Raw genomic sequence first — 27,058 nt, forward strand, 5'->3', positions numbered from 1 at the left:
CATGGACATCAGTGCAAGCCACAGCAATAGCTACTATACTTTTTTTTTTCCAACTAACATTAGCATGATCATCTATTCAGTGCACTCTGAAGCCATATGTTAAGATGGAATCGGATTAAAATTCCATGACACTCCAAAATACATTTGCATTTTTGTGGGATTCTTAGAGATTTTCTAAGAGCATTTCAGTTGTATAAGGCCTAAAGTCGGTCTGCGTTATGAAGATTGCATGTTCATTTTCAATAAAGTTTATTACAGTGCCTTAAGTCAAGGGTAGAAGCCTTTTTAGTACACTGTAAAAAGTGAACACTAAATCTTATACAAGCAATGATCTTGCGGGCTTATTTTCTTGCAAGAAAAAGGGAGAGATTGAGTAAACTAGAGCAGACATGGACTGCCGTGCACAAGCTCTTCAGCTGCTGCGACACTAAAAACAACGCCACAAGTAACGAGCCAAATGCTGCTTCATCAAGATGATGCCCGGTGAATTTGCATTACCTTTCTTGGCCGACAGGTCATCGCAGCTCTCGAACGTGCACGGTCCCCAGGCACCCCAGGGAGACACTTGGCACTCTACAGGACAGGTCAACTGGCAGAGCTGCGACCGGTCAGGAATGGGACCTCCGCACAGACGGTTTTCCACCGGACGTGCCGCTATTGGGAGACAGACAGCTGATGTGACAATTCATCGCAACACTGAAAAAAATGTGAAACAAACGTGTCATTCATCTAAAGCGCATTAAAGTACAACTGAAAATTGTGCTTTCCAGTTTCAAGTCAACCGTGTTTGAATGTAAGCAAACAACTGTTCAACACCTGGAAACTAGAGAATTAGAGGAGTAAGAGTGGGAGGATGAGGAGAAGAGATAAAGAAGAAGAGAAGGAGGAAGAGGAAAGAGGAAGAGAAGGAAGAATGTAGGAGGAAGAGAAGACAAGTAGGCAGAAGAGGAGGAAGAAGGGGAAAGTGAAGGAGGACAAAGAGAAAGAGTAGGAGTTAGGGGAGGATATAACAGGAAGTGGAAAAAGAGAAGGGCGAATAGGAAAAATGGAAGACAAAAAAGAATGAATAATGTAGGAGGAAGCGAAGAAAAGGAGAACACAAGCAAGACAAAGATGACGAGGGAGTGGAATATGCAGTAAAAAAGAAAAATACAGCTAAAAATAATTGTAATAATTATTTACACAGATAACTTATTCTCTCAATCTCCATCGCAATTAATTTTAAAGTGTGACTTCAAAAGATTCTATGATGGGGGACACATTATTCCAATTGTCATAATTTCCTATTTAAAAGGGAAAAAAAAAAGTGCCCTGGTGTTCCCGAACAGGTTGCGTTGGACTTGAAATTGTGCCATTCTTGAAAAGTGAAATTATTTCTCGACCCAGGCAAGGTAGAAAATGCTGATCTTCACTCTGCTCCCACACAGAGCACCTTACATTTCCATCATTGGCAAAAAAATTAATATATAAAAATACGACTCGTGCTCCTGCAAGACGTGCAGAAGCTTAAAATCGGAAGAGCTGAATCACAAATCCTCAGCGCAGAAGTCAAGTGGGGGCTTTTGAAATGCAAAGAGGCCAATTGCACTTATAAATAATTCCTCCGGTAAACACGCACGCACGCACACGCATGTTAAACGGCGGCTTGCGGAGCCCCCGTTAATCCACGCCTCGTTAGGAAAATACACCGAACGAGTGCCCTCTTTGTTTCTTCTTGTGTTGACTGACAACTCTGAATGCTCATTTGCATACGGGTTTAGCCAGTGGTGGGCGGCACATTTAATGCATGCGACTTTAGTGGGGTCTTAACCCGACATAATCCTCCACTTAAAACCAAAACTGGCACAGTCAAGCAATTGCATCTAAAAAATCAAAAATCAATATGATAGTATACAACTGTGCCATAAATATTAATGGAGTACATCACAATCAATATTTATTATATTGCACGAATTTGTGCTGGGTTTTTGTGGAAAGCTGGAACGGATAATTGGCATTTCCATTTATTCAAATGGAGAAAGATGATTTGATCATTTGCTTTAAAAAAAAGTCACCTATCACTATTTTTGTGCTCAGGCCAAAGCAATAAAATATTACTTTGCCAGCCTTCTTGTGACATTTATAGGTATTTTTTTTTTAAATTAATTAATTTTTAGGTTTTACATTATAGTTACCAGAGATTCTCATTATGAAATATTATAATGTGTCCAGACGTGTTTTGCTAGGTGAACACGTTTCCTCTGACCAACCAATCAAAGAACGGGAAAAACGCTGACATAATCAATTGCTTTGGCCTGTGAGTATGAATTTACAATGTGATTGCACTTGATTGACATGGCAACACAAAGAAGCTGAAATCTGATTGGACAAAAAAAAACAAAAGCATCCACATACATGTACCTGAAGCAGTGCATCTTAAATGAGGAGTGGACGGGGAAAAAGAAGGTAAAGAGGCGCAAAGAGATGAAAGGATGAAGAATACAGATGAGGAGCTGGTGGAGTGGAGACGAAGGTGGATGACGAAGAGAAAATGTAAAAGCAACTTGCTGGAATGCCCTCAATGATGAGGAAGAAGAGGAGAAGAAGAACAGCGTATAGGAGTAAAGGTGGCGAAGGAAGGAGAGGAAGAGAAGAGACGGACGAGGAAGATGTAAAAAAAAGACGCAAAGGAGAAAGGAGGAAAGAGAAGAAAATGAAATAAGGAGGCTTAACACTGATTGGAAGAAAGGTGGAAGAGGAGGATGAGGAGTATTTACGGCAGACTACCTACCTGTGATGTGGTAGGAGACAGAGAGGAGTGGGGGTACACTAGGCTTCTGTTGTCTTTGGGTCTGACCCACTGCAATAACAGGGAGGACACATAGCGCTAATTAACTCATTTGCTCCCAAAGACGTATAAATACGTTCTCTTAATTACCATGCTCGCAAAGACGTATTTATACGTTTTTTAAAAACTTTTTATTTTTTTTTAATGCTAGAACATAAAGAAGGTTTTGATGCAGCCTCTGAACTGAAGAGAATGCTTGAAGCAATGGTAATTATTACAAAAACGGCCAGTAGGTGGCAGCAGAGTATAAGAGATCAACCAGGGCCATGTTTTTCCTCACTGATTTATGAATAACGACGAAATTTAGCTATATTCTAATGCTAATTGCTGCAAAATTGAAACAGATAGAAATATAAGTCAATATAAGTCAAAATCCAGTAAAACAGCCGGGGGCGAAAGGGGTTGCTTCAGTGAAAATGCTTGGGAGTGAATGAGTTAACCACTAGCTAGGCTAACTACACAAGCTACTAGACGTTTGCTAATTAGCCACATGTACACGGGACGGGACATGGTGGGATATCAAGGACAAGTCAATCAAGAAATTCCATGTGAAGAGATCAGTCTGAGCTACTAGTGTAAATTCCCCCTGTAAGTATGAGTGACATATAAGTCAGGTAAGACACTAACAACTGTTTTATGGTCAGTCAAATCTAACACAGTATAATTTTGTCAAGCACAATTTCACCAAGATCTGATCTGAGGTCAGTCGCAGTGTGTTTTGCATACGCTGATGTGTTAGCGCATGAAGCCGGATTTAGAGATGGTGGACCTCGCTGACAGATTATAAAAGCCCCTGCCCGCTCAAGAACAGCCCCCCAATCGAGAGCGAGCTCCTGCTCCTCAGAGATAACCGCTCTGTTCATCAAGGTGTGTGTGGTTGTGTGGGTGCGTCTGCATGTTCAAATGCCACACGAGCACCACACCGTAACACGTCAAGCTTGTAACTGTAATCCATCACATAGGTCCAATATTGATTTCGTGATTAATCGTTTTTGTTTCGATAAAAGTACAACTGTTACCGTGTCTCTGTATGTGCTGCTGTTTTAGTTAGCAACAGTGTTTCAAAACCAGCTGAGGAGCCTCAATGTGTTTACCTTTGTCTTTCTCCTGGAAGTCGCTGACGTACTTGAGGAGCTCGGCGTTGGCTTGGACGCAGTAAATCTCTCTGGTTTGTAAACCCCCACCACAGAGTCCAGTCAGGTTGGCGCGGCGGCGGTCCTGCTGGCCCAGCAGCAAGTCCACCCGGCATTCAGACCACTCGGTGGTCCTCCAGGCATAGCTATGTAAGTCACAAAAGTAAGCCAGGCTCTTAAATCACTGAGATCTGATCTGAAGTCAGTCAGACCTACTAATCCGAATCAATTATCAAGTCAAAATCAGGTAATGCTTCACTAAAATCTGATCCACGGTCAGTTTTGTTACGTACGGGGTATGGGTGGACCCAAAAGCGGAGGAAACAGGCGGGAAGACAGACTGGAAAGATGATGTAAGGAACTTTATTAACTATGACGGGGAAGGACCGGACGAGACGGAAGGGGAGTAGACTGGGCTGGACGTGGACACAGATCATGGCGGAGACTTGGCGTGGCGTGATGCAGAGACTTGGCGTGGCGTGATGCAGAGACTTGGCGTGGCGTGATGCAGAGACTTGGCGTGGCGTGATGCAGAGACTTGGCGTGGCTGACTTTGAAGACTAGGCGTGGCTGACTTTGAAGACTAGGCGTGGCTGACTTTGAAGACTAGGCGTGGCTGACTTTGAAGACTAGGCGTGGCTGACTTTGAAGACTAGGCGTGGCTTTGGCTGGGGCAGAGACGAGGAAGCTGGGGCCTTTGGCTGGGGCAAAGACGAGGAAGCTGGGGACTTTGGCTGGGGCAGAGACGAGGAAGCTGGGGACTTTGGCTGGGGCAGAGACGAGGAAGCTGGGGACTTTGGCTGGGGCAGAGACGAGGAAGCTGGGGACTTTGGCTGGGGCAGAGACGAGGAAGCTGGGGACTTTGGCTGGGGCAGAGACGAGGAAGCTGGGGACTTTGGCTGGGGCAGAGACGAGGAAGCTGGGGACTTTGGCTGGGGCAGAGACGAGGAAGCTGGGGACTTTGGCTGGGGCAGAGACGAGGAAGCTGGGGACTTTGGCTGGGGCAGAGACGAGGAAGCTGGGGACTTTGGCTGGGGCAGAGACGAGGAAGCTGGGGACTTTGGCTGGGGCAGAGACGAGGAAGCTGGGGACTTTGGCTGGGGCAGAGACGAGGAAGCTGGGGACTTTGGCTGGGGCAGAGACGAGGAAGCTGGGGACTTTGGCTGGGGCAAAGACGAGGAAGCTGGGGACTTGACTTGGGGCAAATACGAGGAAACTGGTGAAGGCGGCAACTCTGCCGTGACGAGGGGACCTGAGACGCCACGGGCTTAAGCGGCACAGGCGAAGTGGCCAGGGGCTGCGGCGGCAGCGGCACAGGCGAAGCGGCCAGGGGCTGCGGCGGCAGCGGCACAGGCGTTGCATCCGGGTCCGGCAGCGACAAAGTGGCCAGGGGCTGAAGCGGCAGCAGCGGCACAGGCAAAGAGGCCAGGGGCTGAAGCGGCAGCAGCGGCACAGGCAAAGAGGCCAGGGGCTGAAGCGGAAGCAGCGGCACAGGCGTGGCATTCATGGGCTGCCGAGGTGCCGGGACGAGGGCCTGGAGCCGGCGGGGCGCCGGAACGGGGTCCTGAGGCCGGCGCGGAGCCGGAACGGGGTCCTGAGGCCGGCGCGGAGCCGGAACGGGGACTTGAATCCGGCGCGGAGCCGGAACGGGGACTTGAATCCGGCGCGGGGCCGGAACGGGGACTTGAATCCGGCGCGGAGCCGGAACGGGGACTTGAATCCGGCGCAGAGCCGGAACGGGGACTTGAATCCGGCGCGGAGCCGGAACGGGGACTTGAATCCGGCGCGGAGCCGGAACGGGGACTTGGAACTTCCGCTGGGTCCGGGTTGGTGGGAGCATTCTGTTACGTACGGAGTATGGGTGGACCCAAAAGCGGAGGAAACAGGCTGGAAGACAGACTGGAAAGATGATGTAAGGAACTTTATTAACTATGACGGGGAAGGACTGGACGAGACGGAAGGGGAGTAGACTGGGCTGGACGTGGACACAGATCATGGCGGAGACTTGGTGTGGCGTGATGCAGAGACTTGGCGTGGTGTGGCGTGATGCAGAGACTTGGCGTGGCGTGGCGTGATGCAGAGACTTGGCGTGGCGTGAGGCAGAGACTTGGCGTGGCGTGAGGCAGAGACTTGGCGTGGCGTGAGGCAGAGACTTGGCGTGGCGTGAGGCAGAGACTTGGCGTGGCGTGAGGCAGAGACTTGGCGTGGCTAACTTTGAAGACTTGGCGTGGCTAACTTTGAAGACTTGGCGTGGCTGACTTTGAAGACTTGGCGTGGCTGACTTTGAAGACTTGGCGTGGCTGACTTTGAAGACTTGGCGTGGCTGACTTTGAAGACTTGGCGTGGCTGACTTGGCGTGGCTGCGTGGCTGACTTGGCGTGGAAGACTTGGCGGGGAAGACTTGGCGGGGAAGACTTGGCGGGGAAGACTTGGCGGGGAAGACTTGGCGGGGAAGACTTAGCAGACTTGGCGTGGAAGACTTGGTAGACTTTGGCGTGGAAGACTTGGTAGACTTGGCAATAACAGACTTGGTAGACTTGGCAATAAAGACTTGGTAGACTTGGCAATAAAGACACCACTGTGACTAGACATGCAGACATTCAAACAGCAAACATCAAACATCAGACAATGCTCGCACACCCGCGTGAGACAAACACCACTCCCTTATACAAACACTAATGACAATAACAGGACCCACCTGGGAGACACAGCAGGGAGGGGGAACCAATCAGCAATACACACCAGGAAGGGAAGACACAAGCAGGTGGACAAGGTTAACCATAACGAGACTGGGGAAGAAGACAGGAACACCAGACAACCAACACTCACCAAAATAAAACAAAAACCCAAACAAACTGAAACGTGACAAGTTTGATCTACTCGTGAATTCGTCCACTCACACGGCGCAGGGCATCATGGCGTCCCCCTGCGGCTTGCAGGACTCTCGCTCGTTTAGCGTCGGGCACTCGGTCCCTTCGCCCGTGGGGAACTGCAGCACTTGTCTGCGCCGCTCTCGCCAGCCACCGGACGATTCGGAGTCCGAGCAGGCCTTGGAGCAGGGCGACCAGTCGCTCCAGTCGCTCAGCTGGCAGTCTCTGGGCAGCACGCACGACTGGATGGTCAGAGGCGCCTCTCTCGGTGTGCACAAGCTGTGGACACAGAAGATTCATACAATTTTGCTTTTTGACATGCTTTTTTTTGTTTTTGAAGGACGGAACTAGAGCTGATTTCAGCATATTAACAGTAATTGTTCATGAATTTCGATAGTCATTCATGAAAGATGACAAGATATTTTCAAACATCTGCTTTTACTTTGGAAAACAACAATCGATTCAGAAAATATTCAATAATAACAGCACTAGACAAAACTGTTTTCAGGGAGCTAAACAAAAGCCCTGTATCCAGATGCTTTTTGATAAAATAATAATAATAATAATAATAATAATAATAATAATAATAATAATAATAATAATAATAATAATAATACAGACAAAATAAAATGCTACAATAAGCTAAAGTAAATGGGAAAATGCATCAACTGATGTACGGATATTCAGATCAGGGTTTTATGCTCCCAATTCCGGCCAATATTGATACAATCTCATGAATTAGCTGCACATTTTTCAATTTTAAATTAACGGCTGTTCACTTTTTTTTTTTTTTGAGTAATTGATAAATCTGTTTAAAAAACATTCTATCCAAATTTACATCCATTTATTCTACAAAAGCAGGACATTATTTGAAATTTAGACAACATATATTATGATTCTGTTACTGTTTTGATCTGCAACGTGAAGTGCTAAGGAAGGAGGGCAGGGATGCTATTCTAGTTAGCTTCAGGCTGCAAAGTCAGACCAACGGGTGATTGTTGTTTGTGATCATCAATGTAAGACATCGATCGATATATTCCGATGACGGATTTTTCCATAGAAGTCAGCCGGTTGTATTTAGTGGCTCCGCTAATCATGATCAAAGGGTGGCATTTAGCACAACATTGTAGCTCAATACCGTAGCGCAACATTGTAGCGCGACATCATAGCATGACTTTGTAGCGTGACAGCAGAACTTGACATTGCAGTTTAATTTGCCATAACTTTAGTGGATAACATTGATGCATAACACTATAGGGTGACATCATAGTGTGACGACAGTATCGCTTAATCATTGCTCTCAGGCTGCTTAATTCCCCCTCCTAGCTTGGCATAGCATGAACGCTCATATTTCATCTTCACCAGTTAATGAACCAGGCAGGGAATGTCTCAGCTCACTGTGTTAAATGAGAGCTAACAAGAAAGTTTTGTGATTAAGACATTTATATTTCAGCAGAACACCAAGAGCTGGGTCATAGTATATGTGTTCAGTGAAAACATTATTGTCACCTGACATTGTGTGCCACATACACATAATCCAAACACACGTACACAATAATGTGCGTTGTGCTTGATGTGAGGCCTCGAAAAGAACTTTCCAAATGAATTCATAACATCATAGCTTAATATTGTAGTGTACCAACATAGCACTGTAACAGATTAGTTTGTGACAGCCCTAATGGTAAAGTGGCATTGAAACGTGACATCTTAACGTAACTGTAGTACTTTGTAGCATCACATACTAGTAACGTATCATCATAACCTAATATTGTAGCAAAACATTACAGATAAACATTGTAGTCAAACATCGTAGCGAAACATTTTACTGTAGTATAGACCCTTCCAGCTGACGTCACTGCTTAGCTTCCGCTGCGCCTCACGGAGGGCAAACATCCCTTAACAAATGAATGTACAGAGCTCGATTTTTGGCGAGCGTTTTCGTTAAAAGGTGGGAAATATGTCGAGTGTCGCAAAAAACGTCCCGAGTAGGACACTACATTACTGCGACTGATCGAAACCAGCTGTTTGGAGCAGCTAGCTACAAAAAAATGAGTTTGTTGGAAGGCAAAGTGGAAGTGGAAGCTGAAGGTATGTTGTTTTTGCTTGAAACAGTACGTCGATCACTACTTTCATGGTCTAAATTGTCATTCATTAAATCGTTTGTGTCTGGATATACTTGTCTTGCTATATATCTAGCTTGGTATTTTGTTGGTAATTTGTTGGTAGTAGCTAGCTTAGCTTGCTAGCTACTACCAACAAATTGACGCCCTGCCCCTCCACTGCAAGGGGCGCACTTAAACGTGACGTCACACTGGAAGGGTCTATAATGTCAACTTCCACACACACGCATACAGGTGTTTTTTTGTTTTTTTTTAATAATGTGTGTGTTGTAACTTGTGCCTGAGGTGAGACGCCGAAATAAGAGCTTTCCAAATGAAGCAGAGGTGGAATTAGCGCTAATAGCTCGTCAGCTGCGCAGCCCCCGGGGGGAAGAAAGTCTGAACTGAGAAGTCGTCGGCTTTAGTTTAGAACATTTCTAATGACTCTCCGCGCACCCTGGGAGGAGGAAAGGAGGAGGGGAGTGGGAGCTTTTTGGTAAATGCAGCTTAGACCCTCAAACGATGTGAGTTCCACACGCACAGTCACAGTCGATGCTAATGAGGCTTGCTAGCCACCATGTGGCGGATGCTGACACTATTGATAGCGTCGCATAGTGCTGGGAGACATGGCCTTAAAATAACATACATATGCATATGTGCAATGCATATATATATATATATATATATATATATATATATATATATATATATATATATATATATATATATATATATATATATATATATATATATAAATATAAAACACAGTCTTGCCTGTGTACTGTTAAAAAACCCCATAAATAAATCTTCACCTAAAATCTACGACATAGCGGTAGCGCCATTGAACCGTGGGAGGGCTCCCTGCACATGTCATATATAATGGTGTCGTCAGCATGTAGCACTACTGTGAAGTTTTCTACACTTTTTGCCAAAGTTGTGGAAAAACAAGTGTGAATATATCAACATGAGAAATCAACAAGGCCGGCAGAGGACGGATGAATATTCATGGACGTGGGGGGGCCGCGCAACCGCTTGCTCTTTGAAACTTGTGATGGGCGTCGCCGGCGAGAAACATGAATGAACACGTTTAGTGCATAATACATCACATCACATCCTCCACCACCGGGATGCGTGAACGGAGGCTCACGAGTGCGGAGGCTCGCCCGCAAATCATTCCTGGAGATTAAAGAGCAGAGAAAACAGTGCAGGAAAACAGCAGCAGACACTGTGGAACTTCTCTCGACAAGGAGGAAGAAACAGAAAGAGCTCCTTATCATCATCATCCATGACCACCTTTCACGACTTACACTAAACATTGCTCATATTTCATCAAAGCATATTTGATACCTGTAGTGTAACATAGCATAACATATAGTAGCATTCAATTTAAGACCAAATTTGTAGAACAAATCATAGCCTAGATCTGTAGCCAAACGTAGTTTTCACCTGTTTTCTACGTTTGGTCATGTGACGTTAGCAAGCTGAGTTGTGATTGGCCCTTACCTGAGCTCTGAACAACTGTGATGTCATTTTCAGTCATTAGCAAGTGACAAAATGGCCGCCCCCTTATCCCCTTAAATATAGGTGGATTTTTCTGCTATTCATAATTCATATTGCACAAACACAATATTAATCTTAGTTTAGAGTGGTGGGACATATTATTGTAAAGATAATTTTTGGGTTAACTTCCTCTTCAAAAACATAGCGTGACACAGTAGCGCTTAGCCTAGCATTGTAGCATAACACAATAGCATAACTTGGTATCATATCACCATCATAGACCAACATTGTAGCTTTGCATCATATAGCATAACATAAAAAACTGTAGTAGCACAACATAGTAGCATAACAAAAGTGGCATAAGTGAGCTGTGCTAATCACTTTAGCATAACATCATAGCATGAGATCATAACATATCGTAACATCGTAACCTGAGATCACAGCAAGATATCGTACCCAACATTGTAGCTTCAAATCATAGCGTGACAGGTAGCACAACATAGTAGCATGACATCGTAGGTGAATGTCACATTTAGATATAGCATTGTAGCAAACCATAATAGCACAATATAGTTTTTTAACATTGTAGCATAAAATTGAACCACAACATTGTTTGACATTTTAACTTGACATCATGTTTCTTTCCTAAATTGTTGAGATTTTTCTTTTTTCTTATAAAATCACATATTTAAATATTCTCCCTATTATAAATTCATTCTCAATAAACTATTTTCTGGTAATATTACTACTTATTTGTTGAAAAATATAGACACATTTTTTGTTAACATTTTACCATCGTCATATTATTAATTTGATCCTTACTTTTAAAATGTACACATTCTTGTTGGAATAGTTGAACAGTACTATGCAAAAAAAGTAGTTTTTTCTCTCTCTCTCTCTTTATATATATATATATATATATAGTAGGGGTGTTAAAAAAAATCGATTCGGCGATATATCGCGATACTACATCGCGCGATTCTCGAATCGATTCAATAATCGGCAGAATCGATTTTTTTTTTTTTTTTTTTATTTTTTTTTTTTTTTTTTTTTTTTTTTTTTTTTTTAGGATTCACACCTTGAGCATGGAAGAATGTTATATGAACGGAACATTAACCCTTAATATTTTATTTTAATGCTGTTCAAACATGAAACAGATTACAACCTCTATAAGACTGAAATTTCAGATAAATAAATCATACATTTTCATATAAATCTTACACTCTACAAGCTTACTGATTAGTATTTTCTAAATTTGAATGAAAAAAATCGCAACAATCGACTTATAAATTCGTATCGGGATTAATCGGTATCGAATCGAATCGTGACCTGTGAATCGTGATACGAATCGAATCGTCAGGTACTAGGCAATTCACACCCCTAATATATATATATATATATATATATATATATATATATAAATATATATAAATATATATATATAAAAATATTTTCCTATAATAGTCTGTTTTCATTTTTCTTTTTTGTATGTTCCAGTTGTGATAAGTTACTTTGAGTGAAACGAGGTGAAAAAGTGGAAAGTGAAACTCACTGGCGTGGCACAGAGCTGCTGTTTCTGTGAACGCAGGTGACGTCTCGGGTCTGGTATCCCACCTGCACGTCCCAGGAGGAACTCTCCTGCCGGTTCAACCGGTTCCTGGTCCGTTTCTTCTGGATTAGCTCCCTGGTCTCAGGATCTTTAGCTCCTCCCTGGCCTTTCCCCTTGCGCCGCTTAGCCTGGCGCGCCGTCCTGGTCTGGGGAAGGACGCAGGGTGTCCAAGCACCCACCCTGAGGCTGTACATGCCCTCCGGTCCTGCGCAGGACCCCAGTCTGCAAGACTGGAACTCGGTCAGATTGGGACAGATGGATCCTCCGAAAAGCGGCGGGACCAGGACGCTCCGGACCCGGTTGCGGAGTCCCGTCCCGCAGGTTTTTGAGCAAGACGTCCATGGGGAGTAGTCGGAAACAACGCAGTCCTGAGGACACGGGATCAGACAGGCTTGCTCCAAGCGGGGCTGGGGTTCAAAGTACTCGCAGATGGCGTCCTCAGCAGGTGAACCGTCCGACTTGAGGTTGCAGCCCACCTCCCGGGTCTGGATGCCCTCCTCGCCACCGCTGCAGGTGAAGGGACGCGGGGACCCCGAAGCCCTAGAGGACACCGACACGCATGGGTTCCAGGGGCCCAGACGCCAGTCGTACAAGTCCTTGTGCCAGTCGCACACGCGGAAACAGTTCCTCTGGTTGGACGGACGCAACGACTGGTCACAGTTGGTGTGCAGCGTGGTCCAACCGTCCACGTGGGCGCACCACACCGCCCGGCTCTGGCTGCCCCCGGGACCGCAGTCGCTGCCCATGCACCTCCCCCAAGGACCTGACAACAGACAAACAACTATTACAACTACGAGAAACCGTACCTACAGAACACTTAATTAACCATGTGAGAGAATACAAATGAGACTTATGGTTAGGGTTTCGCATTTGGGTCTCAGGACAGGTTTGGAGCTTCAAGTGGAATAAGTGTTGTTGATTTTTGCTCCATTTTCTCTCCTTTTTTAGTCCCTGGGTTTTCCAAATAGGTTATTGTTGTTTTTGTTCAGTCATTTTTAATATTATAAATTTAATAACAAATTCTCTCCATCTGCCCCCTCTTAAGCTACGAGTTGTTCTGTTTTGTTGTATTCCTTCGTGTCAAACCTGTAGCCAACTTGATCAAAGGCTGCCGGTGTAAATCAATGAGTGCTGCTGCGTACTCAGGAAGAAGACAAATGGCGATGTGTTCAAGACTATTGACGTGACGAGACAGGAAACAAAATTCAGCTCATTTGGTCTCTCCTCTCTGAGCGCTTTGGAACGCCACCTTTGACCATTTGTCCATGCAAAGCACGATAAATTGTTATGAATGAGGAAAATGTATAAATAGGGATTATTGTGGGGAAAAGAACAGATCAGTGAACTTTCCCCTGTGCTGGGATTTGCTCCAATGTGATGACTCGCATAAAGGATTAACTAAAGGGATTGTTATTATATGTTATTTATGGATGCTATTGATGCACTTTGTCATTACTGTAATCTTTTTTGCTTTACAGTAAATGTACACATATAGCTTCATGGAAAAAATTGTTAAAGAATATTATGTTTTATTGCATTTTAATGTTGGTTCAACTTCGCAATGGTACTATATAATAGTAATAGACTTTACATTTACGTTTATCGAACTTGTAGCATATTAATGAAGTTAAAAAATGTGCATATTGAAATCACATATTTTTAATAAGTGTATGCTATTTAAATAAAAATATTTTAACAATAATATATATTGTATTTAGCAATGTTTTTTTTAGGTTATTGAAATGAAATACGATTGAGGATATGTACAATAAATTATAGAAATACAATTTTTACATTTTTAAATAACATTTATTCTATGATACTAGTGAAATTAAATCACATTAAATATGTATTTTTATGTAAAATCATATTAAATGTGCATATAGTATTAGAATAATAGACTAAGTAACGAAACAGCGGATCAATAGTGAGCGGGCTTGACAGCAAAATCTGCATATTATAGTTGCAGAAAAATAAACTTTTTTTTTTTTTAACCCCAAAACATTTTTTATTAACAGGGATTATACAACCATCTCTGTCATTCCTGCATCGATAATAAGCAATAAGACATCAAACTTTAATTCATTGCAGGCTCTTTCGGCGCCTCGCCTCGATAGGTACTGCTGTTTTGCTTAGTAAAAAGTTTCACTACGTGCTCACTATGAAGTGAGACAATAGGGTCTATTTGAGAGAGGCATTTAATGGTATTAAGTGTATGACGCACCCAGCGACTAATTAGGCCACCTGGCATGAACCCTGCTGTCCCGTCACTGAGGCATTGTGGGACTTTTTTTTCTTTTCTTTTTTTTTTAAACCACATACACTTAAGCGACACCAGTGCAGGGTGACTGTGACAGCACTGAGGTGAAGCTGAGCCCGCAGGAACAAGATCGACGTTCATTAAAAAGACACCGGAGGCCCGGCGAGAGTTCAGAAGAGTTAATCCTTTGACGCTGGCTGAAATGAGGTCTCCGGAGGTGATCCTACAGCTCGCGGTTACACCATGACGTCACCATGACTTTGGTTAATTGTTTACTTATTTTTAAAGTTTTGCCCAGCCAACAAGGTTTTAAAACATCAAAACCTGCTAAAAGACGCAATTTAACGTATTCCTATGCGCATGTTCTCGCTCTCTTGCTTTCAGAAAATGGGACCCTAACTTATAACTTTAAGTGAATGGAAAGAAGACTCGCTCACACAGTTTTAGAAATAACGGGCCACATGGGCTTGCTTCAAGTGGTTTATATTTGTCACTTCCAGTTTGTTTTTTGCAAAATTGAATAATAAAACAAAATACTTTGTCCGGTGTTTATTGTGTATAAGCAAAGGCCATAAGCTTAATGTTAACATATACTGCACAGAAGTGCCTTGAGATATGAGTTTAAATTTTTCCTTGACCACGTTTGTAAGTAAGTAAGAAAGTACGTTGTATTGGTATAGCGCTTTTCACAGACAGACAGTCACAAAGCGCTTTATATATTAAAACACTTGTATCTTAAATCATCTTTCCCCATTGAAATGCATGAAAATGCCATTAATCTGTTCCAGCCTAACCCAAAAACAATGCCAACTGTTATAATGTGTTTTTAAAACGGAAGAAAACAGCACTATATAAAATTTGACTTTTTGTACTTTACAAAACATGCAGTATTAAAACGACTTGGCTACCGAGGGGCAGTATAATACAGTTATGCGGACACAAAAGGAGAATATTTTCACAACTATTATGAGTTAGCAAACTGGATTAAAAATATGCACCTATTATTGTTATGACTGTGTACATTCATTGCTCCACTGTTTAAAAAACACTGCATTGTAAAACACCATAAATGGTTCAAAATGTCTCTCTCGAATTGTAGATTTGGCGTCATTCCGCTGACAAACAAACAAAAACAATGAGCCACCATTTTATCTTCCCTGAGGGAGGTAATAAGCGTCAACTCTTCCTCAAAACTCAGACAGCCGAGAGCTAGCATCCCGACGCGGCATCGATACATCTGTTTTGACTCAAACTTAAGCCGACAAGCCCAAACGTGACCTCCCCCAAGGCCTGCGACGGTCATGAGGAGGACATGACTGGGGAAGTCGGGGCGTGTAATAGTGACAGAATGCAACATCTGAGACCAGACCTCACAAGAAGCCGCGAACAAACAATGAAGAAGAAATACTTTCACCCCCCCCCCACACACACACACACCAAGCAGCCTGTGAAGACTGCATTTAAACAAGTTCGAGGTGGAACCAACGTAAAACAAAACATTTGTCTCAATAAGATGCAGATGAGAAGTGATGTGATCAATTTGATCAAAAAAGGCTTGCTCTACCTATGGCTAAGAATAAGATCCACCACATTTAAGAGATGGTCGGACTACACAGTGTAAAACAGTATCGAGCCAAAAGGTAAGCAGACCTGCATTGAAATTTGTCTGATGTGCGGATTACAATTTTTAAAATATTACACTGTAAAACACAAGTCACAAGGTAAGCAGAACTGCATGTTCTGGTGGATGCACAGATTAGTGTTAGCTTCAGATAAGTGGCACAAACTTCACTCACTGCCACTTGTGACACACAAAGTGTAATATAGATAGATAGATAGATAGATAGACAGATAGATAGATAGATAGATAGATAGATAGATAGATAGATAGATAGATAGATAGATAGATAGATAGATAGATAGATAGATAGATAGATAGATAGATAGATAGATAGATAGATAGATAGATAGATAGATAGATAGATAGATAGATAGTTAGCTATATAATTAGCTACTGTAGCCAGAAACATCGATAGCTAGCTAGCTAGCTAGAGAAGTCGATAGCTAGCGGACAGACAGACAGACAGACAGACAGACAGACAGACAGACAGACAGACAGACAGACAGATAGATAGATAGATAGATAGATAGATAAATGAATTCTCAATTTTCCACACACCCAATATAATATTAAAACACCTAAGGAATATTAATTGTGAAAGTAATTAATTCTTAATTTTCCATGCACCCAACACGATATTAAAACATCTAAGGAATATTAATTATGAAAATACTTAATAATACTATATGACGTTACATGTAGCTGTGAGCTTGTCTGCTTTCCATGTCATTTATTGTACCAACATAATGTATTTAAGAGCCCTTCTCCACTTTTGATCTAAGACTCCAAATCCCTTCCTGACAGCAATATCCCTCACCGTGTATGTCGTTCCCCTTTAATCTTTTTGTATTCTGCGGATTAAACCGTGTGGATTTTCTTTACAATCTGTGAATGAGTTTTACACAGCATGTTAAAAAAAAAGTGTCAAATCCAAGTCGTTTGTGTTCATTGTGTGCGTGTGCGCGTGTGACTCTAGAGAGTGCGCGGCGTTGATGGTGTTGATGTCGCTTTATTAAGACAAATTGTCCAATCACGTGGCAGGATGCGCCGCCCTCAGCGTCAGGATTAGATTACCCTCTCCCACAATGCATCACTTTTACATCCCGATCCAATAACGGATGGAGGGAGGAAGGGCTGTGGCGGGGGTTGTGGGGATGTTTGGTTTCAAAGGCGTGACGACACAGCAGTGGTGAGAATGATGGGTGTAAAATTAGTGTGGTGTAAATCAGGAAACTACTGTTTTTATGCTGATTTGTTGTTAGCTCAGAATGGTAATGTTATTAACGTATAACCCCTAAACATGAATCTGCATTTGCTGTAAAATAATGTGTTGATGTTAGCTCCACATTAGCGCCACATAAAGGCAGGCTCTGGACAAAGCTATTCTATCGTGGGGATATTCATGAGAGTCCCTAAAAAATATCAATTGTAAAGTCTGTGTTTGCTTGAGCGGTTTGGGGGGGACATTAAAAAATATGCACCAGCACCAACATGACCAAATGAAATTCTTACTCATTAAAAAAAAACAAAAAACAAAAAAACAGGTCGCATTTGTGACCAAATTGGTCGCAGTCTCGAGCCCTGTACATAAATGCGACCGCTTCCAAGGAGCTAAGGGGGCCATTTTTAGAGGCCTTAGGGGGGGGGCGTCATCATTTGGCAGGTGGAAGGTGTTGGCTGTGAACATGCGTCTTGGTGCCAAGAGTGAGCACACACACCCACGCACACCCCCACACACACACGAGGCCAAAGGCTGTGATGCTTGGAACGCCTTCTGTCAGCACACTTCACGCTTTGCGTTTGGTTTCATGTGGAAGATGAGGATGAAACAAGGGAATAATGAGGCGGAACCTTTTTGGTGTTGTTTTTACATTCACACTTTTTGAATTGCAAAACAGCTACACAGCGTGAGTTCTTTCATGTTAGGTATTGTCTCGTTCAGACTATTGCAACAAACACATTGGAATCTCTTAACGCTTTCATACTGATTGGTCAAGAATAACCTCAAAATCATTGTCTATCACAAATTATGTTTTTTTTTAAATATATTAATAGCCAAGTCTGACATGAATAGGCGGATGATTAATCCTTAATTAATGTTTCAGAGAAAGGAAAAGTGAATTTTTCATGTTTATGCAAATGTGGTTGCAACACAGAACGTTCTCTGGACTGTTTCAAATGCCTCCGTGAACACGCATGCTGTCCCATGATGATGCAACACAACTTAGTCCAATTATAAGTTGCAATGTGATCCATTCCAACTGCAATACAAAACAAGTGACTGCAGTAGTAATGTGACACAATACGATACCATATGGTTCACAGAAATTAGACTTAATTACAAAAGATTAGACTGACTTCAACTATGACACGATTCATTTAATTTTGACACGATAAAATGTGAATGACTTCATTATGATACAATTCATTCCATGCAATACAATACCAATTCACTGAAATTCGGATACAGGACAATTCACCCTTCCAATTAAGACACAATACAATATGATTAATTCCATATATGATTTACTGCAGCTACGATGCAACACGATTCACTCAATTTATGATTTGATACAATGAAATTCATTCAGATCACAATGCATTGCAAAATGATTCATTCAATACAATATAATTTAAATGATTTGCTGAAGTTATGATGCAATATGATCCAATTCACTCCAATGACAATATCGTGCAATTTTTGTACACAAATCAGCTCACAGCTGTACCGGTATTTAATTTCAGTTGCACCTCAAAGAAAATCACTATATAGTAATGTGGATTAAAGCAGCGCATCACAATTCTACCTCAAATGATATCCATGACACACTTTCCCTGAACTGGGCCATCGCATCTTAAAAATTTGACTTCAATTCCTGACGAGTTAAATCGTCTGTGAGTAATACAGTGAGCCTCATTAGTTGGAATTCAAACACACTTCAGTAATCTCACACTTCATTTATGAAGACTAAAGCGCAGCGTGGGAGAGTCAAGAGAAGCAAAAGTACCACCGTGTCATTTATTCATGGGGGAGAGTGAGGGCAGGTGAAGGTAGCTGCTCATTCCTCTGACTTATTCCTTCCTAATGACTTTTTCCTTCTTTGTAGAGGAGAACCCTGGCAGAGTAATGAGACATTTTTGCAGGCATGGCAGCGACCACACTGACAGCATCACTTGGGAGCTCTTGTTAGCTCTTGTTAGCGTGTCCGGCTATAATTGCACAAGATGTTGTCGGGGGTGGGCACAGCAGCAAAAGGCCAAGGAGGACACACTCAGGTATATTCCACACATATTCCAAAATGTAATACTGTATATTATACATATATCATTGAAGTGTCTGAATTATAATGTGTCATGTGTTACTTTCATCAAAAACGAAGATTTAGATTTAATACATTGTTGGCCTTTTTATAAAACAACACACAAACAACACTTTACAAATTATAATATCCATAAAGACCCAGAAAATGAGTTCAGAAATTTGCTTGGCATTTGGAAAGAAAGTCGGTTTTAGGAGTGACGATGCATAATACTGCAACTGCAGTCAGAAGTTACCCAACTACACTGTTCAGATAATAACAGTTTCCACAATGTTAGACGTTTTAAAGTCAGAGGTGTCCTGAAATTATGCGGAGGTGGCCTCCTCCAAATTTTATATGCATGAAAAACACTGTCATATGCTTTGCCATGGCCAATCATCATAATACTGAAACCCAAGTCACCGTGGAGCCCAGCAATGCAAAGAGAATTAAGTCGGCGCGGATGATTTTAAAACGCCTACGGCTTTATTTTTATGCATCCAATAAGTGGACATAGCGAGAAGAGAGAAGACAAGGTTAAACTGTGGGTATAATATTACTGGCATGTCATTAGTTGCACTTTCCATCAGCATTCGCTTTTGTTGAGGAAATGTTTCTATTCAAATTTACATTTTGGTTCTTCAATGACAAACTCATCCTCGAGAAATGTGAACCACCTACACAAACAGCAAACCAAAAATCCTCAGTTGTGCACCATGGAGAAAGTGAAAAACAACAACAACAAAAACGAATAAAATGCTTTTGTCAATGCATGTGTCCGGAGCATGGCAGATATGGTTAGATGATTTGTCATGAAACACGAAAATATATAGGAAGTCTAGTTTTTAAAACAGGAAGTCAACCTTTAACATTTATTGACAATCTGTTATATATGACCTCACTAGTCTAAACGTGACATTTTGATTAATATTACATTTGTGGAATATGGGTTATGCAGCAAAATTCCGCCATTTTTATTTTATTTTTTATCCATCCCACTTGCTGTCGACTGAAGATGGCATCACAGTTGCTCAGGGCTCAGGCAACGACCAATCACAGCTCACCTGTTTTCTGAAGCTGAGCTGTGATTGATTGTTACCTGAGACCTGAGCAACTGTGATGTCATTTTCACGCGACAGCAAGTGGCAAAATGGCCGCCTTAATGGTGTTGAGTTTGCTGCTTGACTAATCTACCACTAACACAATATTAACAAAAAATACCACATTTAGACTAGTGGGGCTGCATAGAAAATGGTATTGTCAATAATTGTTTGGGAAGGTTGACTTCGACTTTAATGGTCATTTTGGCTAATTCCAGATGCCTTACACAGGCAAACTCGTTTTGTCGATTGTGATCAAATTTGAGTAATGTCCACTAACAAACTGCTCTGATACCTACATTTACTTTATTTATTTACAGGTATTTACTGGCAACTTTAGTTGTCAAATAATTACTGTAATACTATATTACATTGAATTGCTGTTTTCTAAAAATAATACAGTAACTAATTTATATCCAGTAAAAAAAAAGTAATATTCAGTAATAGATTTTTGCAGTAAATAACTGAGATTTTACAATAATTATCAGGCAAGTTATTTACTGTAAATTCCAAAGTCAGTTCTTTACAGTATATATTAGACAGGGAGACAACGGCTCTCGAGGACCAGAGTTGCCCATCCCTGAGCTAGACAGAAAAATCCATCCATCCATTTTCTGAACCGCTTACTCTTCATAAGGGTCGCCGCAGACAGAAAAATGATGACTAAAATTAATTTTCACCATGGCGATTGTTACAGTAATTGTCTTACTTCTGTAACTTCCAACACGGTATTTTAATATTTACAAATTTAAAAATTTCATTTAATCCACCGAGAAAGTAAAAACAATTCCGGGATAGCATCAAACAACAACTTCCCCTTATTTCCCTCGTCGTCGCCCTTATCAAATGGCGAGAGCGTCGTGGGACAGATGATTGATTACTATTAAAGCTGTCAGCGGCGGCCCCGCACCGGCCTGCTCGCGCAACGGCTGCCGCTCGCCGAGAATAGATCTGACGAACGACAGCTCGCTGCTCCTCCCGCGGGGCGCTGCTCGCTTGCTCACTCGCGCTAATTTGTGCCAAAAAAAAAAAAAAAAAAGCCCACGCATCAACCCACAGAGACTGGCGGCAGGAACGTATTTTGCCGTGCAGAAGCTTGGGCCACGTTTGTCGCAACAGGTCGGTCGGAAGCCCATTGAAGAATAACACCTGTTCAGTAGCAAACTGCATATATATATATATATATATATATATATATATATATATATATATATATCTACACATGAATTGCTTTAGTCACTCCCATCCAGTGCATTAAAAAATGTTAGTTAACTTATTCACTGCCAGTCATTATAGAAAATTTTTAAATTTCCAATACTCACGTCATATTACATTCAATAATTATATATAAACCGAATCTACCAAATAACAGAATAGACTCCCTACTTTTTGCCCCGTCCCGTTCTTTTATAATTGACAGTAGAAAAAAGTAGGTTTGCCAAAATACAGCCATTTCTCCCATGGACTCTGAAACTGTGTTTATTTCGTATAAAATGGGGCAATGATGTCATCTACCGGCGGTTGGGCATCAGTAAAGTTGTTTCCAAGTTTGATATTTACAGTGGAGCATAATCACATTCGCATTTAGCACCGCTCTAAAAAATACAATTGATAAGTATACTTGTCAAAGGCAGTGAATGAGTTTTAAAAGCTGACAGAGTTCAATTCAGTGGGAAGTTTATTGAATTTTTTATGGATTTATATTAGAATGTCCATTGTCCAAAGGCAGTTTTAAATAATAGGATACTACCCAGCAATTTAGAGGCCATCCTTGCTGGTGTTTGTAGTACTTCCACCCACTAGCTTTGGTTTTCAGAGGATAGATTCAATAATGCTTACACAGGAAGAAAGTCATATAAGGCATCCTCGCAGCTGTAAATTCTGCAGCATGACTTCGGGAGTACATTAAACAAAAAGTGACACGCCATCATCTCGGTGTCAGTGATGCAAGCAGGAAGAAAAGATGTGAATGATTCATGGGGGGATGATAAACAAAGCACAGGCGGGAGATGTTACACTCTGCTTTCCACTCAGGGGGTAAGGAACTGTCAAAGTGCAGAGGAGGCCCTGATGAGGTTTGTTTGATCCATTGTCAATCAATAGCGTAAAGGGCTGTTTTCCTTAATTGACCATAAGTGAGGATGTCTTGATCAACAGTGTCATTGTTCAAGAAACTGACATTTTGATTGGGCGTGATGTTAATACTTGAATGTGGTTAGAAGTAGAACATGAGAGCAAGTTTGATATCTTCATGGAATTTTTAGAAAATTTGAAAAAGATGTGTGTGTGTGAATAGACGTGGAAAGTGTCCTATTTGCATTTGAAGTGGCCATTTTACGGTCATTTTGCCCATTTCTAGACGTCCTTCAAAGAGTCCTCGAGATTTTGTCCGACTTCTACCAAACATAGTAAAAGCACTTGCTGAGAGTCAATCTGTCAGGTCCAGGTTTGTTTAAAAAAAAACAACAACAAAAAACAAAAACAAAAGGCCTGACTGACAAGCAGCACTGCAGCTTCGGCAAAAGCAAGGTGGCACCTGGACTGAAATAGCAAGGGTGTCAAGTAGAAACGATGAAGCTGCGACCGGCGTCTGGAACGTTGCAACTGACAACTCCTCACCTCCTCCCCAGCCTGTTAATTGGCTGGATGCGGCACAGATTAGCGAGCCCCTGGGTGACGGTTGCTAGGATGTCCGTACGCCGCCGTCTCAGGAACTTTGTGTTCTGCTCTAAAAGTCAATTTGTCTGCGAGCGCGGTGAATGATGCGCCTTTAAAGAGGCCATCTTGAGACAAACCTCCCCAAAGACATCATCATTCCGAGGGCCCACTCGATAATTCCGGGGAGGCAATCAATAAAAGCGAGCGAGCGTTTTGTACACACACACATTTAGACTGGCGCGAATAAACCGGGCAGGCTGCCACGGCTTCCATATGGCAACATGTGACGGCACGCGTATGTTTGTGTGCCAGCTGTATGCGACCAGTCAAGTGGAGCAGGTCTGCTGATTCAGCAGCGGAGATTGCTGCTGAGGCGTATTACTGTCATATACACTGATTCATTTAAAAAGTGAAGCTTTTAAAAGGGACATTTTATGTAAAAGTGACTTTAATTGCTTGTGCAGTGAACCCCAGTTTATCGCTGGGGATACGTTCCAGACCCACCCGTGACGACTGATTGACTGACATTTTGTAATTATGAGGCTTTGCTGCTGTGTTCATCAGAGTTTTGAGGAATGAAACGTGTTGCAGTTTAGTATAGTTGTGTACACTGAACTCCTGTTAATAATAGGCAATACAGCATGTACTAGACCAGGGATGGGGAACTAGACGTACCCTCTAACCACACTCTGAGTGAGCCCGTGATAAATAAATAAATAAATAAATAAATAAATAAATAAGTTGATAAATAAATACATATCCTTTTTTTCAATTCTTTTTTACAAACCTCAAAAATTTTAAATGATAAAAATGTAATATACTATTTTATTATTTATACTATTATTGTTTGGCAATAAACTGGCAGAAAGCGGAGAAAAAAAAATTCAGAAATAACCCAAAATATTTAAAAAACATAAATCCAAGAAAATGTGAATCTACAGTTGCCAAACTGAAAATATGTAGAGGTCTTAGTATTTTACCGATGTGTTTAAAAAAAGTGCTTTGTGAAGGAAGAAATAAAGAAAGACTCATTCTAAATGTGGTGAGTTGTAGTTCCACAATGCAATACTGCACATTTTGTGGAAGATGAATTAAGCATAACAATCCACCCGTTTTGTCTTGTACTGTCGCCTGCTTGCAGACGACTGAATTTGACGCCACGGTGCTCATGAGCTCAGCCAGCGAACGTTCACCTGTTTTCTGGGTTTGGTCATGTGACATTCGCAAGCAGTGCATTGCTTTTTACACAATGCTTACCCTACTAAAAGACAAAAAGTGTCACTTTGGGTGACTTTTTTTTTTTTCCATAAAAACATTCCTGCCTCTCTGTCATAATTTGTTGAGGTTTGTGTCTTTCAGCTATAACATTAGCATTCAAAAGCAAGCGATGCTATAACTGTCACTGATGAGCCGCCGGCGTCAAATGCATTCCGCCAACAAAAGGAAGAGGAAGCCATCTATCTCACCCATGCGTTAATTTGGGGTAAAAAAACAAGATAATTCAAGCGTTTTTGAGAAAATAAGAAAATGTGCCAAAACACCATTTGAAGCCAATCAGCTGCTGTTGCTTTTCGAGGTCAGCGGCACCAAATGAAAGATTCATAACCGACTTTGTTTATTTATAGTGCTCCTATTAATAAAAATATGAATAGTAAGAATATTAAAACAGCTGCCTGCCGTGAAACGTTCACCAAGAGAGACAACAAGGAGGGGGGGATATTCCATAATAACTACAGATGATTTTTACTTCCAACTCAATAACAACATCAATCCAGCACCAGGACGAGTCACACGCCTCAAAAAGACGACTGATGTGACTCATTGACTGTGTTTCCATGGAGATCTATATTGGCCATGAACGATGAAGGCAAAACTTCCCAAGGCAAAACAAACAAACAAACAAAAATGTAACGATGGCAAAGATAGCCTAGCACCTGAGGCTCAGAGCTAAACCTATTTACATTTGAACACCTGGTACGCTAAAATGCTGGACCTGGTTGACAAATGTCAAGACATCAGTAATGAGATTGTGTTGATGAAGAGGTACTGACACGTTAACTTGGCCATTCTGGAGAACCACACTCCAATGAGAATTACATTTGGATATGAACATGAAGACCAAGGACAAGAATGGTAATTTTGCTTAAAATTCTCTCTGCATTGTTTAAGTATCACAATGGAAAGAATAGGCTGAACAAAAAAAGCAGCTGCACCTGAGGCTGAGAGCTAAACATATTCACATTTCTGGTATGCTAATATACTGAGTGTTGTAGACAAATGTCAACAAGTAAACAACCTTGTACAGTCAGTAACGACATTGCATTGATGCAGAGGTACTGACTCGCTAATATTGGGGAACCACACTCCTTGGAGAGCTACAGTTGCATATTAACCTGAACAAGAGCTTTTTTTTTATAACTCCTTCTGCCTTGTTAACCCATAGGCAGTATTGTGACCCGTTTTGGGCTTTTTTGTTGGTTCTGACCAAGTCATTTCAAAATAAGATATGGCCTACGGGCTACAGTGAATTCATGTAAATGATAGTGTGAACAAAAAGGCAGCAACATCTGAGGCTCAGAGCTCAACCTATTCACATTCAAACTTCTGATATGCAAATATATTGGGTGGTGCTGACAAAAGTTAGTGAGCAAATACAGTCCTGAGTATTCGGTGGCGGTACTGTGTTAATGCAGAGGTACTAATGAGCTAATTTTGCAATTTTGAGGAACTGCACTTCACGGAGCGTTCTAGTCGGATATGAACATGTACAAGGCAACAAATGGAATACAACTTCACAATGGAAAAAGAGTGGGGAAAAATAGCGTGAACAAAAAGCCAGTATCTGAGGTTAAGTGCTTAATATATTCACAGTCAGAATCCTGGTAAGCTAATTTACTTTTATGGCTCTTATTGTGAAAAATGTCAGCAAGTTGTAATGGGATTTGATGATGCAAAAGTTCTCATGCGCTACCTTGGCCATTCTGGGGAACCACACTCATTGGCGACGTCTAGTTTACTTTGATATGAACCCTGGGATTTTCACGATCAGAATAACCGTTCTGCAAAAGTAACACGACAACTCAGCTTTATTGACAAACTCACTTTACAATTCTGGGGAACCACACTCCACGAAGATGAAGAGTTGGTTATAAAATATAGAAAACACTTTTTCACTGTTCCAATTCACTTCATGAAATAACCACAGGAAGATAATGAACAGATTTGCAGAAGCACCTGAGGCTCAGCTCTAACGCTATTTATTGACATGCTAATTTCACCATTCTGGGCAAACCTAAATTTCTACATCAGATGCTCCGTCTGCTTTATCATAGCACATACCGTATATTGTTGGCGCACATGAAATGTTCATCAATGCTACACGTACAGCAGACTATTCTTTCTCTGTGAAGTATTAAAAGGAATGTCACGATCCACAAAAAAAAAAAAAAAATATATATATATATATATATATATATATATATATATATATATATATCATCAACCACTAATGAGGTGACCCGAGGGAACAAAAGCTTTCACGGAAGGCACACACGGAGCACCGTTCGCACAGAAGCCCGCAAAAATGGCAACGACATACACATACAATGGGCTGGAAGTCAATGGCTGGTATACGCGCACACGCAACAAACATAGCAAGGGGAAAAAAAGAGATAACAAGCGGCATCCTCCGTGTCAATCACACAAACATCTATGGAATGGTGGAGAATATGAGTTCTTCCTTCGGCTCCTCTGGAGACGCATTTCAGCACAACAGTGAAAAGTAAAGAAGATGTTGGACTTTTTGCAGCTGTAAAAGCTTCCGGTCTTCTGGGAAGACTTTTCTGAACATGCTGGAGTGTATATCTGGGATGTTTGTCCATTTTTTTTCTGATTACAACTATATTTTCACAAAGTTTTGACATCTCGCAATATGACTTTATTCACGTCTAATGTGTACTTTTCAATCGTAAGTTTATGTCTATACTTTTGTAAATAATGTTCTTGAAAAGGTATTTTTTAATTTTACCAACAATTTGGTCCACGTGTGTATAACTTTTTTTCTCGTAAAATGAAACGTTATT

General features: G+C 41.6%; 1 protein-coding gene across 1 annotated transcript in view; it reads right to left on the bottom strand.

Moving 5' to 3' along the window:
- Positions 1-27,058, bottom strand: part of thsd7ab (thrombospondin, type I, domain containing 7Ab) — a 126,861-nt gene that overhangs the window by 43,894 nt on the left and 55,909 nt on the right. Inside the window, exons 7-11 of the mRNA XM_077527223.1 lie at positions 11,982-12,801; positions 6,861-7,109; positions 3,922-4,106; positions 2,771-2,839; positions 499-654 (exon numbers count right to left, since the gene is read on the bottom strand). Of these exons, the coding sequence (XP_077383349.1) occupies positions 499-654; positions 2,771-2,839; positions 3,922-4,106; positions 6,861-7,109; positions 11,982-12,801 (1,479 nt within the window). The remainder of the gene's footprint in view (positions 1-498; positions 655-2,770; positions 2,840-3,921; positions 4,107-6,860; positions 7,110-11,981; positions 12,802-27,058) is intronic.

Source organism: Festucalex cinctus, chromosome 7 (genome assembly GCF_051991245.1).
Source record: "Festucalex cinctus isolate MCC-2025b chromosome 7, RoL_Fcin_1.0, whole genome shotgun sequence".
NCBI classification, from domain to species: domain Eukaryota; kingdom Metazoa; phylum Chordata; class Actinopteri; order Syngnathiformes; family Syngnathidae; genus Festucalex; species Festucalex cinctus.